General features: G+C 36.1%; 1 protein-coding gene across 1 annotated transcript in view; it reads left to right on the plus strand.

Annotated features, from left to right (window-relative positions):
• Positions 1-90: 90 nt before the first annotated feature.
• The window catches only part of P5cr (Pyrroline 5-carboyxlate reductase), a 26149-nt gene continuing 10133 nt past the window's right edge, over positions 91-16106 (plus strand). Inside the window, exons 1-6 of the mRNA XM_069836561.1 lie at positions 91-392; positions 1109-1204; positions 10042-10199; positions 10279-10360; positions 14568-14707; positions 15894-16105. Of these exons, the coding sequence (XP_069692662.1) occupies positions 308-392; positions 1109-1204; positions 10042-10199; positions 10279-10360; positions 14568-14707; positions 15894-16105 (773 nt within the window). The 5' untranslated portion in view covers positions 91-307. The remainder of the gene's footprint in view (positions 393-1108; positions 1205-10041; positions 10200-10278; positions 10361-14567; positions 14708-15893; position 16106) is intronic.

Here is a 16106-nt window from a genome sequence, read left to right on the forward strand (position 1 = left end):
GAAAAGCACACAATGTGCAACATATGTTGTGCCTTAGATCATAGTATATACACAATCTAGGGTTCTGCGTGGTACTGTTATTACGTAAGCACTAGGAATAATCGAAACCGAATGTAATAATTAATATCCAAGTTGACATTCTTGGTTTTCCTGTTGGGAAGAAGGTCGAGACGACTAAATTCTAACCCGTGCTGTTTTTTTGAAAGTTGCTTCAGTGTTCTTCCCTACAGTGTTACAGCGATTGGTGGTGTAGTATCACAAGTCTCGTGTGTGTGCGCATACGTATTTTTTTTAATTTGTTGGTAATATGTCTCAAGAACTTCAGATCAACATAGGATTTATAGGAGCGGGAAATATGGCTAAAGCAATTGGCGAAGGATTGATCGATTCTGGTACTGGAATACTCCTTTAATTTTATAGTAAAGGAATTGACATATAAAATGTTATAATGAAAGAACAAAATTGGGACCATTTTTGTATTATTCTCTAATAATAGGCTACACTTTTTCATTTCATTCAACTGTTCATATAACAATGAAATTGGCAGCGGTAATTATCTAGATTAGGTAGATGAATATGATAGCGCTGAGGTAGTTCCCTTCATACTCTGCTTATACACCTTGTATATACGCACCTGTGACAGGTTAGGTTTAGTTAGTTTAGGATTTTTTTATGCGATCAACTGCATTTCCAAAAAAAAATCCTTTATAAATTCAACCATTTTCTCTTCTGAAATCACCGGAACTACCTTAGCGCTAGTTTCACCAAAAGGACCCATATTTTCGTAAGCCATTTATGGCAGGCTTATTAAGAAGTGACTCAAAATAATTTTCAACTTTAACTTAATTGAAGGGATAAATTTCAGAACACGGATTCCTTCCTTTCCCTCTTACTTCAAAATTCCAACCTTGTGCACACAAAATAAATTATTGGCACTGAAAAGTGCCTTGTCGTAAGTATGATGATGCGCATTCGACGAATGCAGACCAATCTCTTTTTAGTATTCTAAGATATAATTGTCAATGAAGAATCCGTATACTGAAATTTTCCCAATTGAAGTTCGTATCTCTCTGCTTATTATAACATAGGCCTATAACTTAATTTTCAGGAAGGATAAAAGCATCTCAACTCTACATATCAGCACCTTCGGACAGAAATTTGGGATCTTGGAAGAAACTTGGAGCGCACACGTCTAATAAAAACGGTGATATTTCATCTATTAAGTAGGAATAACACAAAGTAATTTTTCTTGAATTTTAATCCATTTCTGGAATGTGATATATTTGTTTGTGTACAGACCCGTATTTAGGTAGAGGCGCACTTCCGTACAGGGGCAGTGGCATTTCCTCCAAGGTTAGAGCCCAGTTTAGATGTGTATGTATTAATCGAAAAAAAAAGGTCATATAAACATGCGTCCTATTCTCAATATTTTCAAGCTCCTAATTTTCGATTAATACACACACACACCTAAACTGGGCTCTAACCTTAGAGGAAATGCCGCTGCCCCTGTACTGAAGCACGCCCTTTAGAAGTGTCTGCACCTATGGAGTAACGGTCAGCGCGTCTGGCCGCGAAACTAGGTGGCCCGGGTTCGAATCCGGTTGGGGCAAGTTACCTGGTTGAGGTTTTTTCTGGAGTTTTCCCTCTACCCAATACGAGCAAATGCTGGGTAACTTTCGGTGCTGGACCCTGGACTCATTTCACTGGCATTATCACCTTCATTTCATTCAGATGTTAAATAACCTGAGATGTTGATACAGCGTCGTAAAATAACTCAATAAAATAAAAATCATTAATGCACAAGCTTATCTTACTTTTTATTAGGGAAAGCTGTCAAGTTACGACTAATTTGTGATTATTCTTAAATTTGACACAGTAATTTACACTGAATGATCATTAATGCACAAGCTTACCTTACTTTTTATTAGGGGAAGCTGTCAAGTTATGACTAATTTGTGATTATTCTTAAATTTGACACAGTAATTTACTCTGAATGATCATTAATGAACAAGCTTACCTTACTTTTTATTAGGGGAAGCTGTCAAGTTATGACTAATTTGTGATTATTCGTAAATTTAACAGAGTAATTTACACTGGATGATCATTAATGCACAAGCTTACCTTACTTTTTATTAGGGGAAGCTGTCAAGTTACGACTAATTTGTGATTATTCTTAAATTTGACACAGTAATTTACTCTGAATGATCATTAATGCACAAGCTTACCCTACTTTTTATTAGGGGAAGCTGTCAAGTTATGACTAATTTGTGATTATTCGTAAATTTAACATAGTAATTTACACTGAATGATCATTATTGCACAAGCTTACCTTACTTTTTATTAGGGGAAGCTGTCAAGTTACGACTAATTTGTGATTATTCGTATATTTAACATAGTAATTTACTCTGAATGATCATTAATGCACAAGCTTACCTTACTTTTTATTAGGGGAAGCTGTCAAGTTACGACTAATTTGTGATTATTCGTAAATTTAACAGAGTAATTTACTCTGAATGATCATTAATGCACAAGCTTACCTTACTTTTTATTAGGTGAAGCTGTCAAGTTATGACTAATTTGTGATTATTCGTAAATTTAACATAGTAATTTACTCTGAATGATCATTAATGCACAAGCTTACCTTACTTTTTATTAGGGGAAGCTGTCAAGTTATGACTAATTTGTGATTATTCGTAAATTGAACATAGTAATTTACACTGAATGATCATTAATGCACAAGCTTACCTTACTTTTTATTAGGGGAAGCTGTCAAGTTACGACTAATTTGTGATTATTCTTAAATTTGACACAGTAATTTACTCTGAATGATCATTAATACACAAGCTTACCTTACTTTTTATTAGGGGAAGCTGTCAAGTTATGACTAATTTGTGATTATTCGTAGATTTAACATATAATTGACACTGAATGATCATTAATGCACAAGCTTACCTTACTTTTTATTAGGGGAAGGTGTCAACTTATGACTAATTTGTGATTATTCGTAAATTTAACAGAGTAATTTACACTGAATGATCATTAATGCACAAGCTTACCTTACTTTTTATTAGGGGAAGCTGTCAAGTTATGACTAATTTGTGATTATTCGTAAATTTAACATAGTAATTTACACTGAATAATCATTAATGCACAAGCTTACCTAACTTTTTATTAGGGGAAGCTGTCAAGTTATGACTAATTTGTGATTATTCGTAAATTTAACATAGTAATTTACACTGAATGATCATTAATGCACAAGCTTACCTTACTTTTTATTAGGGGAAGCTATCAAGTTATGACTAATTTGTGATTATTCGTAAATTTAACATAGTAATTTACTCTGAATGATCATTAATGCATAAGCTTACCTTACTTTTTATTAGGGGAAGCTGTCAAGTTATGACTAATTTGTGATTATTCGTAAATTTAACATAGTAATTTACACTGAATGATCATTAATGCACAAGCTTACCTTACTTTTTATTAGGGGAAGCTGTCAAGTTATGACTAATTTGTGATTATTCGTAAATTTAACATAGTAATTTATACTGAATGATCATTAATGCACAAGGTTACCTTAATTTTTATTAGGGGAAGCTGTCAAGTTATGACTAATTTGTGATTATTCGTAAATTTAACATAGTAATTTACTCTGAATGATCATTAATGCACAAGCTTACCTTACTTTTTATTAGGGGAAACTGTCAAGTTACGACTAATTTGTGATTATTCTTAAATTTGACACAGTAATTTACACTGAATGATCATTAATGCACAAGCTTACCTTACTTTTTATTAGGGGAAGCTGTCAAGTTATGACTAATTTGTGATTATTCGTAAATTTAACATAGTAATTTACTCTGAATGATCATTAATGCACAAGCTTACTTACTTACTTACTTACTTACAAATGGCTTTTAAGGAACCCGAAGGTTCATTGCCGCCCTCACATAAGCCCGCCAGCGGTCCCTATCCTGAGCAAGATTAATCCAGTCTCTATCATCATACCCCACCTCCCTCAAATCCATTTTAATATTATCCTCCCATCTACGTCTCGGCCTCCCTAAAGGTCTTTTTCCCTCCGGTCTCCCAACTAACACTCTATATGCATTTCTGGATTCGCCCATACGTGCTACATGCCCTGCCCATCTCAAACGTCTGGATTTAATGTTCCTAATTATGTCAGGTGAAGAATACAATGCGTGCAGTTCTGTGTTGTGTAACTTTCTCCATTCTCCTGTAACTTCATCCCTCTTAGCCCCAAATATTTTCCTAAGCACCTTATTCTCAAACACCCTGAACCTATGTTCCTCTCTCAGAGTGAGAGTCCAAGTTTCACAACCATACAGAAGAACCGGTAATATAACTGTTTTATAAATTCTAACTTTCAGATTTTTGGACAGCAGACTGGATGATAAGAGCTTCTCAACCGAATAATAACACGCATTTCCCATATTTATTCTGCGTTTAATTTCCTCCCGAGTGTCATTTATATTTGTTACTGTTGCTCCAAGATATTTGAATTTTTCCACCTCTTCGAAGGATAAATCTCCAATTTTTATATTTCCATTTCGTACAATATTCTGGTCACGAGACATAATCATATACTTTGTCTTTTCGGGATTTACTTCCAAACCGATCGCTCTACTTGCTTCAAATAAAATTTCCGTGTTTTCCCTAATTGTTTGTGTATTTTCTCCTAATATATTCACGTCATCCGCATAGACAAGAAGCTGATGTAACCCGTTTAATATCAAACCCTGCCTGTTATCCTGAACTTTCCTAATGGCATATTCTAGCGCGAAGTTAAAAAGTAAAGGTGATAGTGCATCTCCCCGCTTTAGCCCGCAGTGAATTGGAAAAGCATCAGATAGAAACTGACCTATACGGACTCTGCTGTATGTTTCACTGAGACACATTTTAATTAATCGAACTAGTTTCTTGGGAATACCAAATTCAGTAAGAATATTATATAAAACTTCTCTCTTAACTGAGTCATATGCCTTTTTGAAATCTATGAATAACTGATGCACTGTACCCTTATACTCCCATTTTTTCTCCATTATCTGTCGAATACAAAATATCTGGTCAATAGTTTATCTATTACGCCTAAAACCACACTGATGATCCCCAATAATTTCATCTACATATGGAGTTAATCTTCTCAAAAGAATATTGGACAAAATTTTGTACGACGTCAACAAAAGTGATATTCCTCGAAAGTTACTACAGTTAGTCTTGTCCCCCTTCTTAAAGATAGGTACGATTATGGACTCCTTCCATTGTTCTAATACAATTTCCTTTTCCCAAATAGCAAGTACAAGCTTATAAATTTCTTTAGATAATATGCTTCCACCCTCTTGTATTAATTCTGCTGGAATTTGATCGATACCTGGAGACTTGTACTTTTTCAGATTTTCTATCGCAATTTCGACTTCTGAAAGCGTGGGTTCGGGTATAAATGGCTCAGCAGTTTGTATTTCAATTTCGTCCCGATCATTTCTATTTGGCCTATGTACATTTAGTAGTTGCGCAAAATAGTTTTTCCATCTGTTTAGGATTGATGGAGAGTCTGCAAGCAAGTCACCATTCTCATCCTTGATCACGTTTACCCTTGGCTGATATCCGTTCTTAAATTCCTTTATACCCTTATATAAATCTCGAATGTTTTTATTCTTACTATTTGTTTCTACCTCATTCAGTTTTTCCTTCAAGTAAACTCTCTTTTTATTCCTAAGTGTACGACTTGCTTCCCGTCTTTCATTGAAATAATTATCTCTCTTCTCCTCGACTGGATCCTGTAAGAATTTCAATTTTGCCTGTTTCCTTCTTTCTACTACCATGCAACAATCTTCATCAAACCACGGTTTCTTTTTCTTAGTTTCATAATAACCTATGCTCTGCTCAGCTGCAATTTTGATACTATCTCTGATATTTTCCCACACGCTATTAACATCTAATTCTTTCTCAACTTCGTCGGAACTTTCTAAAGTGGCAAACCTATTCGAAATTTCGACCTGATAATTTTGCTTAGCTTCCTCGTCCTTTAATTTCAAAATATTGAATTTAGTAATATTAACTTGTTGCTCTATTCGCTTGGCTACTGATAATCTTTCTCTTAATTCTCCAATCACCAAATAATGGTCAGAATTACAGTCTGCACCCCTGAAAGTTCGAATATCTACTATACTAGTATGTCTCCGTTTATCTATCAAGATGTGATCTATTTGGTTGTGTGTCAATCCATCTGGAGAAGTCCAAGTATATTTATGTATATCCTATGCACAAGCTTACCTTACTTTTTATTAGGGGAAGCTGTCAAGTTACGACTAATTTGTGATTATTCTTAAATTTGACACAGTAATTTACACTGAATGATCATTAATGCACAAGCTTACCTTACTTTTTATTAGGGGAAGCTGTCAAGTTATGACTAATTTGTGATTATTCTTAAATTTGACACAGTAATTGACACTGAATGATCATTAATGCACAAGCTTACCTTACTTTTTATTAGGGGAAGCTGTCAAGTTATGACTAATTTGTGATTATTCTTAAATTTGACACAGTAATTTACTCTGAATGATCATTAATGCACAAGCTTACCTTACTTTTTATTAGGGGAAGCTGTCAAGTTACGACTAATTTGTGATTATTCGTAAATTTAACATAGTAATTTACACTGAATGATCATTAATGCACAAGCTTACCTTACGTTTTATTAGGGGAAGCTGTCAAGTTATGACTAATTTGTGATTATTCGTAAATTTAACACAGTAATTTACTCTGAATGATCATTAATGCACAAGCTTACCTTACTTTTTATTAGCGGAAGCTGTCAAGTTATGACTAATTTGTGATTATTCGTAAATTTAACATAGTAATTTACTCTGAATGATCATTAATGAACAAGCTTACCTAACTTTTTATTAGGGGAAGCTGTCAAGTTACGACTAATTTGTGATTATTCTTAAATTTGACACAGTAATTGACACTGAATGATCATTAATGCACAAGCTTACCTTACTTTTTATTAGCGGAAGCTGTCAAGTTATGACTAATTTGTGATTATTCGTAAATTTAACATAGTAATTTACTCTGAATGATCATTAATGAACAAGCTTACCTAACTTTTTATTAGGGGAAGCTGTCAAGTTACGACTAATTTGTGATTATTCTTAAATTTGACACAGTAATTTACACTGAATGATCATTAATGCACAAGCTTACCTTACTTTTTATTAGGGGAAGCTGTCAAGTTATGACTAATTTGTGATTATTCTTAAATTTGACACAGTAATTGACACTGAATGATCATTAATGCACAAGCTTACCTTACTTTTTATTAGGGGAAGCTGTCAAGTTATGACTAATTTGTGATTATTCTTAAATTTGACACAGTAATTTACTCTGAATGATCATTAATGCACAAGCTTACCTTACTTTTTATTAGGGGAAGCTGTCAAGTTACGACTAATTTGTGATTATTCGTAAATTTAACATAGTAATTTACACTGAATGATCATTAATGCACAAGCTTACCTTACTTTTTATTAGGGGAAGCTGTCAAGTTATGACTAATTTGTGATTATTCTTAAATTTGACACAGTAATTGACACTGAATGATCATTAATGCACAAGCTTACCTTACTTTTTATTAGGGGAAGCTGTCAAGTTATGACTAATTTGTGATTATTCTTAAATTTGACACAGTAATTTACTCTGAATGATCATTAATGCACAAGCTTACCTTACTTTTTATTAGGGGAAGCTGTCAAGTTACGACTAATTTGTGATTATTCGTAAATTTAACATAGTAATTTACACTGAATGATCATTAATGCACAAGCTTACCTTACGTTTTATTAGGGGAAGCTGTCAAGTTATGACTAATTTGTGATTATTCGTAAATTTAACATAGTAATTTACTCTGAATGATCATTAATGCACAAGCTTACCTTACTTTTTATTAGGGGAAGCTGTCAAGTTATGACTAATTTGTGATTATTCGTAAATTGAACATAGTAATTTACTCTGAATGATCATTAATGCACAAGCTTACCTTACTTTTTATTAGGGGAAGCTGTCAAGTTACGACTAATTTGTGATTATTCTTAAATTTGACACAGTAATTTACACTGAATGATCATTAATGCACAAGCTTACCTTACTTTTTATTAGGGGAAGCTGTCAAGTTATGACTAATTTGTGATTATTCTTAAATTTGACACAGTAATTTACTCTGAATGATCATTAATGAACAAGCTTACCTTACTTTTTATTAGGGGAAGCTGTCAAGTTATGACTAATTTGTGATTATGCTTAAATTTGACATAGTAATTTACACTGAATGATCATTAATGCACAAGCTTACCTTACTTTTTATTAGGGGAAGCTGTCAAGTTACGACTAATTTGTGATTATTCTTAAATTTGACACAGTAATTTACACTGAATGATCATTAATGAACAAGCTTACCTTACTTTTTATTAGGGGAAGCTGTCAAGTTATGACTAATTTGTGATTATTCGTAAATTTAACACAGTAATTTACTCTGAATGATCATTAATGAACAAGCTTACCTTACTTCTTGTAGACTAGATCACTTCTGCTGTTCTTGGTGGCGAAAATATTGATAATGCCGTCCTCGAATTTTGATTTAGACTGCAGTTTCTGCAGGGTGACTTCTCAGTATTTAACAGTGCAAGAGATGAAAGCCCATCTTGTCCCTGGGAGTTTCGCAGATAATCTGTAATTCTCTTTAATGCCGAGAATGAGCATTCATCCACTGCACTTGTTGCTGCACTAGCCACACAATTTATAAATTTGTGGGAAAACGCTTGTTAACGCTAATGACCGTGTGTACTGGTGCAGGCTAGACACAGATGAAGTCAAACATCATACCATAGTTTTCCTTCAAGCAAGAAAATGGCGACTCTGGAAATATTTCGGTATATTGTGCAAAGTATTTGCTTTCAAGAAGGGTAAAAAACAGAATCTGATGGAAATATTCATTGAAATAACATCAATAATTTCATAAAACAGGCGCCTATATTAGGAAGTTCTATTTTCTCCAGGAATACAAGGCCATTTAGTCGCAACCAAAGAAACTAAATATGTAGACATCTCTTCTACTTCAGACCGTATTGGTCGAAATTGCCCCTAAGCTTCTGTAAATGAACTTTAAATTCATCAATTTGTTTGTTACTTAAGCAAATGTCGGTAGTCTTTGAAAAGGGGATCAGAAAAAAGGAAATATTGATGAAAATGCCACCAGCAAGAAATAATTGAACTCAGTCTTTCAGAAGGGACAAAAGGTCACAGACAAAAGAAATGGTATCTGCATCCCACTCATCTGGCATTGAATATCAGATTTGTGAGCATAGGCCTAAACAGTCTCTACTAACCGGCTCTGATATTGCCATCTAGATAGTTATTACTACTACACCCTCCTGTTAAAGAATTATGTTTCATATGAATAACCTTCTTAACTACTTTCAATGGGAAAGAAATATTAAAACACTCACAAAATATACCGTACTCGTAAAATAATCAAAATTAAAATTAGCATTTGTAGTGATAATATTTACTCAATCAGTTGTGTTAATAAGTGATATACAATTATTTCAATTATTATCGTTGATATCTACATCAGTCTAGAACAAATTTAATCACAGATACTGAATATAGACAAAACGTGTCAAATATTTTAAGGGAAATTGCTGTGCACAGACGGCTTGCCCAAAAGCAGTTTATCATTTGTTACAGAAATCATGAGGATCCCAGAATATATTTGTTCAGTGCCAAACACAGTGCTTTGTATAATGAGGAAAAAAAATGTAAAATAGTGACGACAGAAATGAAAATACGCCACGAATAGGTATCCACTCTACTTTTTCACCACGAAAAATGTGATATTGGATTTACGAGTATTTTCACTGTGGTCTCTGGACTCAAACATCAGTAATAATTCAAGCACAGTGTGTTCTACATTTTGTGTAACTTTGAGCATTATGAATATTTATTTTCTCGTTTCTACAGGTTTCGTAGTGGAGAATGTTGATTTAGTCTTCCTCGCGGTAAAGCCTCACATATTGGATTTGGCAATAGAAGATATCAAGGCAACACTGTCTCATCCAGTTGCAGACAAGCTGTTCGCATCTGTGCTTGCTGGCATGCCCTTGGATGTGTTAGAAAAGGTAAATGTAACAGGCTCTTGACATGTGTGCCCTCAGAATGCATCATTTTGACTCTTGTTTTCCATTCAATGTTTTTCAGAAACTGTGTGAGGTGGTTTCCAGAGCCAGAGTGGTGCGAGTGATGCCTAACACTCCTATGATGGTGGGCGCAGGTGTTTCAGGTGAAGTTCGTCATCTCTATGTTTGGTTTTCGATAAAATCCTGTAAAAATGCTCACTTTCATTTCCATTTTGTTGTATAATGTTTGTCTAATCCGCAACAACTATTAATACATCAAGTCTCAGTGAATGTTCCCAGTGTTTGTGTGGGAACTCATGGCACTTTAAGAATCAATCCGTCGTCTTAATGTATCCAGCTGTTTGCTGACAACATAAAGTCCACTGTAGTCTATTCAGTTGTTGTTTTTCACGAGAAATGAGGGTATTTTGATCGGTGTTCATTATACTGAGGGACTCCATGTATCATAAGCAGTGAAAAATATAGTGGGACTGCGTTGACGTTAATGCAGCTTCTGTGGGTACCTCTTTGTTACTTGTTAGCTTAATCAACAAGTTTAAGCCCCCTCACACGACAAGGTGAGTACCCACGAGGAAGTCATGGCACTGTGCCAGATTGAAACTTGTGTACTTTGTTATATTCAATAAATTTAACAAGTTCTCAAAATTAGACATTTCTGTTTTATGGCTAACCCCAAAAAGATGTCGATTCGACTACTCTTGCCTACATAGCTGGTGAATTCCCTATTGCTTAGCTTATTTCGTCATTGCTGACTGTGTTTATGTTGTCCTCCACCCATCTTTTTTGTATACCTGCCAAAAGAGAGGGCGTGAGGGAAAGTGAAACAGAGATCACACAGAAAACCATATCGAAAAATAAACCATGGGCACAGATCAGGATGCACTTGGAACAAATACAAACAGCGAAAAAAAGATGCACTAGCAATGTTTAGACCCAACACACACCATGATTGTTATCATTAAGAACTGACAAGCTTGTGCCATCCATGAAGACCATGCAGACCTGGTACTCGCGAGCACTAAGGAACTGAGGTCATTTTTTCAATTCAGACTTTAATGTACGATCTGGAACAAATAGTGATTGTATCCATCCGTTATAATATTTTAGCTACTTGATGTGCTTTCTCGTATTTCACTGTGTAGCCTATAACCCCTTTCAATCCAGCGAAGACTTAATAAGAAAAATCAAGATTATTGAAGTGAATAATATGACTCTTCATGTGGAAGATATCCAGTCCTCATTAGCGTTGAAATATTTGGTTTAAAAGGAGAAATTCGTAGCCTTTGGAGGGGGCAGAAGATACGAAAAGACTCCAAATACTGCGGAGTGTTTCTCTTAAATGTTTGGCCATATTCGGGACAACCTAGCTGTTAGGAAAACTTTCTCACTTACGAAATACTCAAGAACCAATTTAACTCCGTTCTCTATCGTCATTGTTTTCTTAATTTGCAATGCATTTTGTATACTTTGAAAGAGTTAGTTTTTCCACAATAGCAAACAAGATGAATGTAATCGTGTGGATGGTAAACTAGAAGGTGGTTTCTTTTTTCCTCTCAAAGCATGGTCAGTATCACATTCTATGTAGATTTGTATACCTGGGATCAAGAACTTGTGGTCTGTGTGAATGGGAATCATTTCTTAATGCAGACATGCACATTGTCACAATTGTTTTTATTTATTTTTTGTTATCTCCATCTATCTGAGTATTGGTAAGGATGTTATTATGTCGCACAGTTATGTGTAAAAAGAGATAATATGACTTTTTTCCCTTTCCTCACTAAAAGTGTAATGTGTAAACAGAATAAGTGACATAGATTCCTCTACCCAAACCAGTATATTGCAATTTTCGGTTTGAACCCTTTCTACACACTTGTATAGTGACCACACCAAAAGAGTGTATTCACCTGGGGAACAAAACTCAATTTCACAAAAAATGACTTACAATCCTTTACCTGAACACCATCGATATATACTTAAATGTCAGAAATTAAGGTAGTGAGTGATACAAAAGTAAACGAAAGTTTCTTTGAGCTTGAAATTGTGGTGATTATTAGTTTGTATTGTCGTAACATAAGAATGCTACAATCAAGTGAGATGGCTGAGTGGTAACACACTAGTGTCGCATTTTGGAGGTCAGGGATTCAAACCCCATGGCTGGCCATTCTGACGGAGGTTTTCATGATTTCTATTAGTCATAAAGGCAAATGCCAGATTGAAAATTTACATACCATGATTCATCACTGCTTCAATCACCATTATTAATATTCATAATCATTAAAAATTGAAGTCTGTTAAAATGGATATAAGCCATATATAACATGATATGGCAATAGAAACAATCGGGGTAGACTGTATCAGAGAGAGAGCCATGAGATGAGTTTTATATTTGAATACATGTCAGACTGGGACGTTGGATGTAACGTATCCATTGCTTATATGCCTTCTCCCATTTGTGCTGCATATGTCTCGACATTGTGAAGTTTCTCTCTTCACTCAACTTCACTGGCGAATTTTTCCAATTTAAGTTGTTGACTGCTGAACATTCTGTTGCTTCGCATTCTCGAGTTACACTGCCTCAGCTGCTGCATGGCCTCAATTTCCCCCCCCCCCCCTTGTATCACTATAGTCATGACGCTGTTATTCCTGGCGTGACTCCTCCTCTTTGCTTACGTCTTAGGATGTGAAGGCTCTATAAAGTCTAGGTAGGTAGTATCATTCGCCATTTTTGTTCTTTCGTTGCCGAGCTACCAGACGAGGAATCTATATGCCACACCGTTAAATATTATCATGTCACAGCTCCTATGATAATAAATCAAACGCACTGTAATTCAGCAAATAATTGAGTGGCAAATAACGTCCTCATGTGCTTTCTGCGATCACCAACGAAAGAGCTAAAATGGCTAGCGATTATATTAAGTATTTATCGAGCCTTAGAAAATGCACAACGTCATCATCAGCGAATCACAAGACACACACGTTTAAATGTAGCCGACCTGCAACGTGATTGGCTGCTGGAAATAAGAGCGAAGGGACTACAGTTGACACCAGCCACTCTAAATCAAGGTTATGCTGGATATATTGAGCCTTCTTCTGTCAATCAGCATTTACTTCATTCGAATACGTTATATAGTTTAGAAATTATAGGTGCGACAAAACTCATCTGAAATTAAAATTACATACAGTACTCCTGGGGTTTTTTCATTAAAAAATTCCATAGTGACAAGGTCGCAGTTGGAGTTTTTCTCGGGGTTCCCCCGCTTTAATCCAAATTAGGCATTTACATCATTGTCACCATTTCTCCATTTCGTTATCATTCCGTAGCATTCCCCTAATGCCTGCTGGTGACGCATGGAGGGGGCTGGTTTAGGGACGAGTGGGGTTGCCTGCTCGAAACCTGGACACACACAGAACATTAGTGTGATCAGCCGGAGTGGGTTTGGGAATGCATCACCAGAGGGTCAGCGCAATAGATCTTAACAGGTCGCAGTGCTGGGCCATAGTGCTCCTCTCCATTAAATTCAGTTCAGTTCAATAATATACTAATTTATCTCTTGATCCCATTATCATTCCAAATTCAAACTTCGAACATAGTTAATACATTAAATTATACATCAAATATATATTTTTGAAAGAAAATGGTCTCATTTTTCCAAATTACGCTGCATGATCTTGAAAAATTCAATACATTTTTCAGGTCATGTCATACTACTTCGAAACCAAAAAGACAAATGACATTGAATCAGAACATTTGACTACTATTATCACTACACGAAAATAAGCGGCAGAATTAACAGGACCACCCCAACCACCTAGAGGAAGACCACCACAATTTTTCATATATCTTTGTGAGCCATTCTATACTGTCCATCCATAAACCACAAAAGAAGTAAATTAAAATCATCAGTACCAGTTGCAGAAGACACAGCCCTGCAGTATATATTGACTACACCCCAACTCTGGCTACTAGCAACAGGCATCTATAATGAACACCGATCAAAATACCCCTCATTCCTCGTGCAAAACAACAACTGAATAGACTACAGTGGACTATAGTGGACTTTATGTTGTCAGCAAACAGCTGGATACATTAAGATCGATTGATTTTTAAACCTGTGACTTATCAGTCTATATGAAATAACTGAGCCTACCAAGTTCAGGTTCAATTTTAAGCTGTCTAAGCCTGCATTCGAAGTAGGAGTATAGGAATTGTCGACGAAAGTGAAAAGGAAAGAACTTTTTCTCTTGAGATATTGGCTTTCCATGCTAAAGCCCTGACTTCAAATCTCGGTGAGTCAGCACTAGGGATTCCTGCCTTTCCATCATAAAGTGTTGTATCATTTATGATTTCAGTGTTTTCTGCCGGATGTATGGCAACTCCAGACGATTTGGCTCTCATAAAAAATATTTTGTCAGTAGGAGGAATTTGTGAAGTGGTGCCGGAATCCTTGATAACACCTGTTGGAGCCGTGGCTGGAAGTGGTCCTGCATTTGTAAGTAGGCAATATGTCCCGCTTAGAGGGATCGAGAAATAAGTGAGAATTTCAAGTGTAAATAATAATTTATTTACATAACTTGATGTAAAAACTCGCCGAGTTTCGGAAAATGGTCAGTGCAACTCGATGTGTGCGCCTCAAGCTACCCTGAAGACATCCAAAAGGTACTCAACCTTCTGCCAGGTATTCCATAACATTTGTGGGGTGGTTAGCGCAGCTGCATTTATAATGCGTTGTCTCAATTTTTTCCAAAGTGTCAACTGTACCACAAAGGTACACAACACTTGTCACAAAGCCCCAGAGGAAGGTCAATGGGCATCAAGTCGGTTGACCTAGGTGGCCAGGCAAGGGTTCTCCTCTTCCGATCAACCTATTGGGAAAGTTTGCATTCAAGAAGCCACGCACTGCTCCATAGTAATGGGGTGGAGCCCCATGTTGCTGAAAAACCGATTCTGGGAGTTGGTCAACAACAAAAGTCCTGCACATGTCCAGATACACATTCCCTGTGACTGTCGCCTTGATGAAGAAGAACGGTTCAATGACGGAATGTTCTGCTGAATGGCGCCAGGCTTGTTTCCACGATAAACGTTAATGCGCATGCACATGAACATGCAACTGTTTTTAAACCATTGGTGCATAAACTTGGACAGTTTCTGCATCTTGTCAGATGTAAATCAAAACAATATCTTCATCTGATTTTAAATGGTGAGCATTTATTTCTCGATTCCTCTAAGCGGGACACGATATACTTATCATAAGTGATATTTCTGAGTTTAAACATGTATACCATAATATGTGTACTGATTGAATAATTTCGAGGGAAAAATTGTTCCGGGCCCGGGTATCGAACCCGGGACCTTTGGTTTAACATACCAACGCTGTACCAACTGAGCTACCCGGGAACTCTACCTGACACCAATCCAATTTTTCCCCCATATCCACAGACCTCAAAGTGGGCTGACAACCGTCAAGCGACCAACATTGAGTGCACACTAACTCTGCGTGACAGGTGTAACTCCCTGTGAAGTTGATTTGAATAATTTCGAGGGAAAAATTTGGACTGTATTTACGGGTATTCAGTGACTTGTTGAAGCAAACCTTAGAATTGGGGCTAATAGGAACATGGTATGGTACTATATCTTTGATGAAACAAGTTTTCCATAATTAACAATACTATTTGCAGGTATACATCATGATAGAAGCATTATCGGACGGTGCAGTAAAAATGGGTTTGCCCCGAGCCATGGCAACGCAGTTTGCAGCACAGACTGTGCTTGGAGCTGCCAAGATGGTGCTGGAGACTGGCAGACACCCTGGACAACTCAAAGATGAAGTGTGCTCTGCAGGTGGCACCACCATCACCGGTGTGCATGCTATGGAGCGTGGAGGAGTGAGG

This window comes from Periplaneta americana, chromosome 9 (genome assembly GCF_040183065.1).
Source record: "Periplaneta americana isolate PAMFEO1 chromosome 9, P.americana_PAMFEO1_priV1, whole genome shotgun sequence".
Taxonomy (NCBI): domain Eukaryota; kingdom Metazoa; phylum Arthropoda; class Insecta; order Blattodea; family Blattidae; genus Periplaneta; species Periplaneta americana.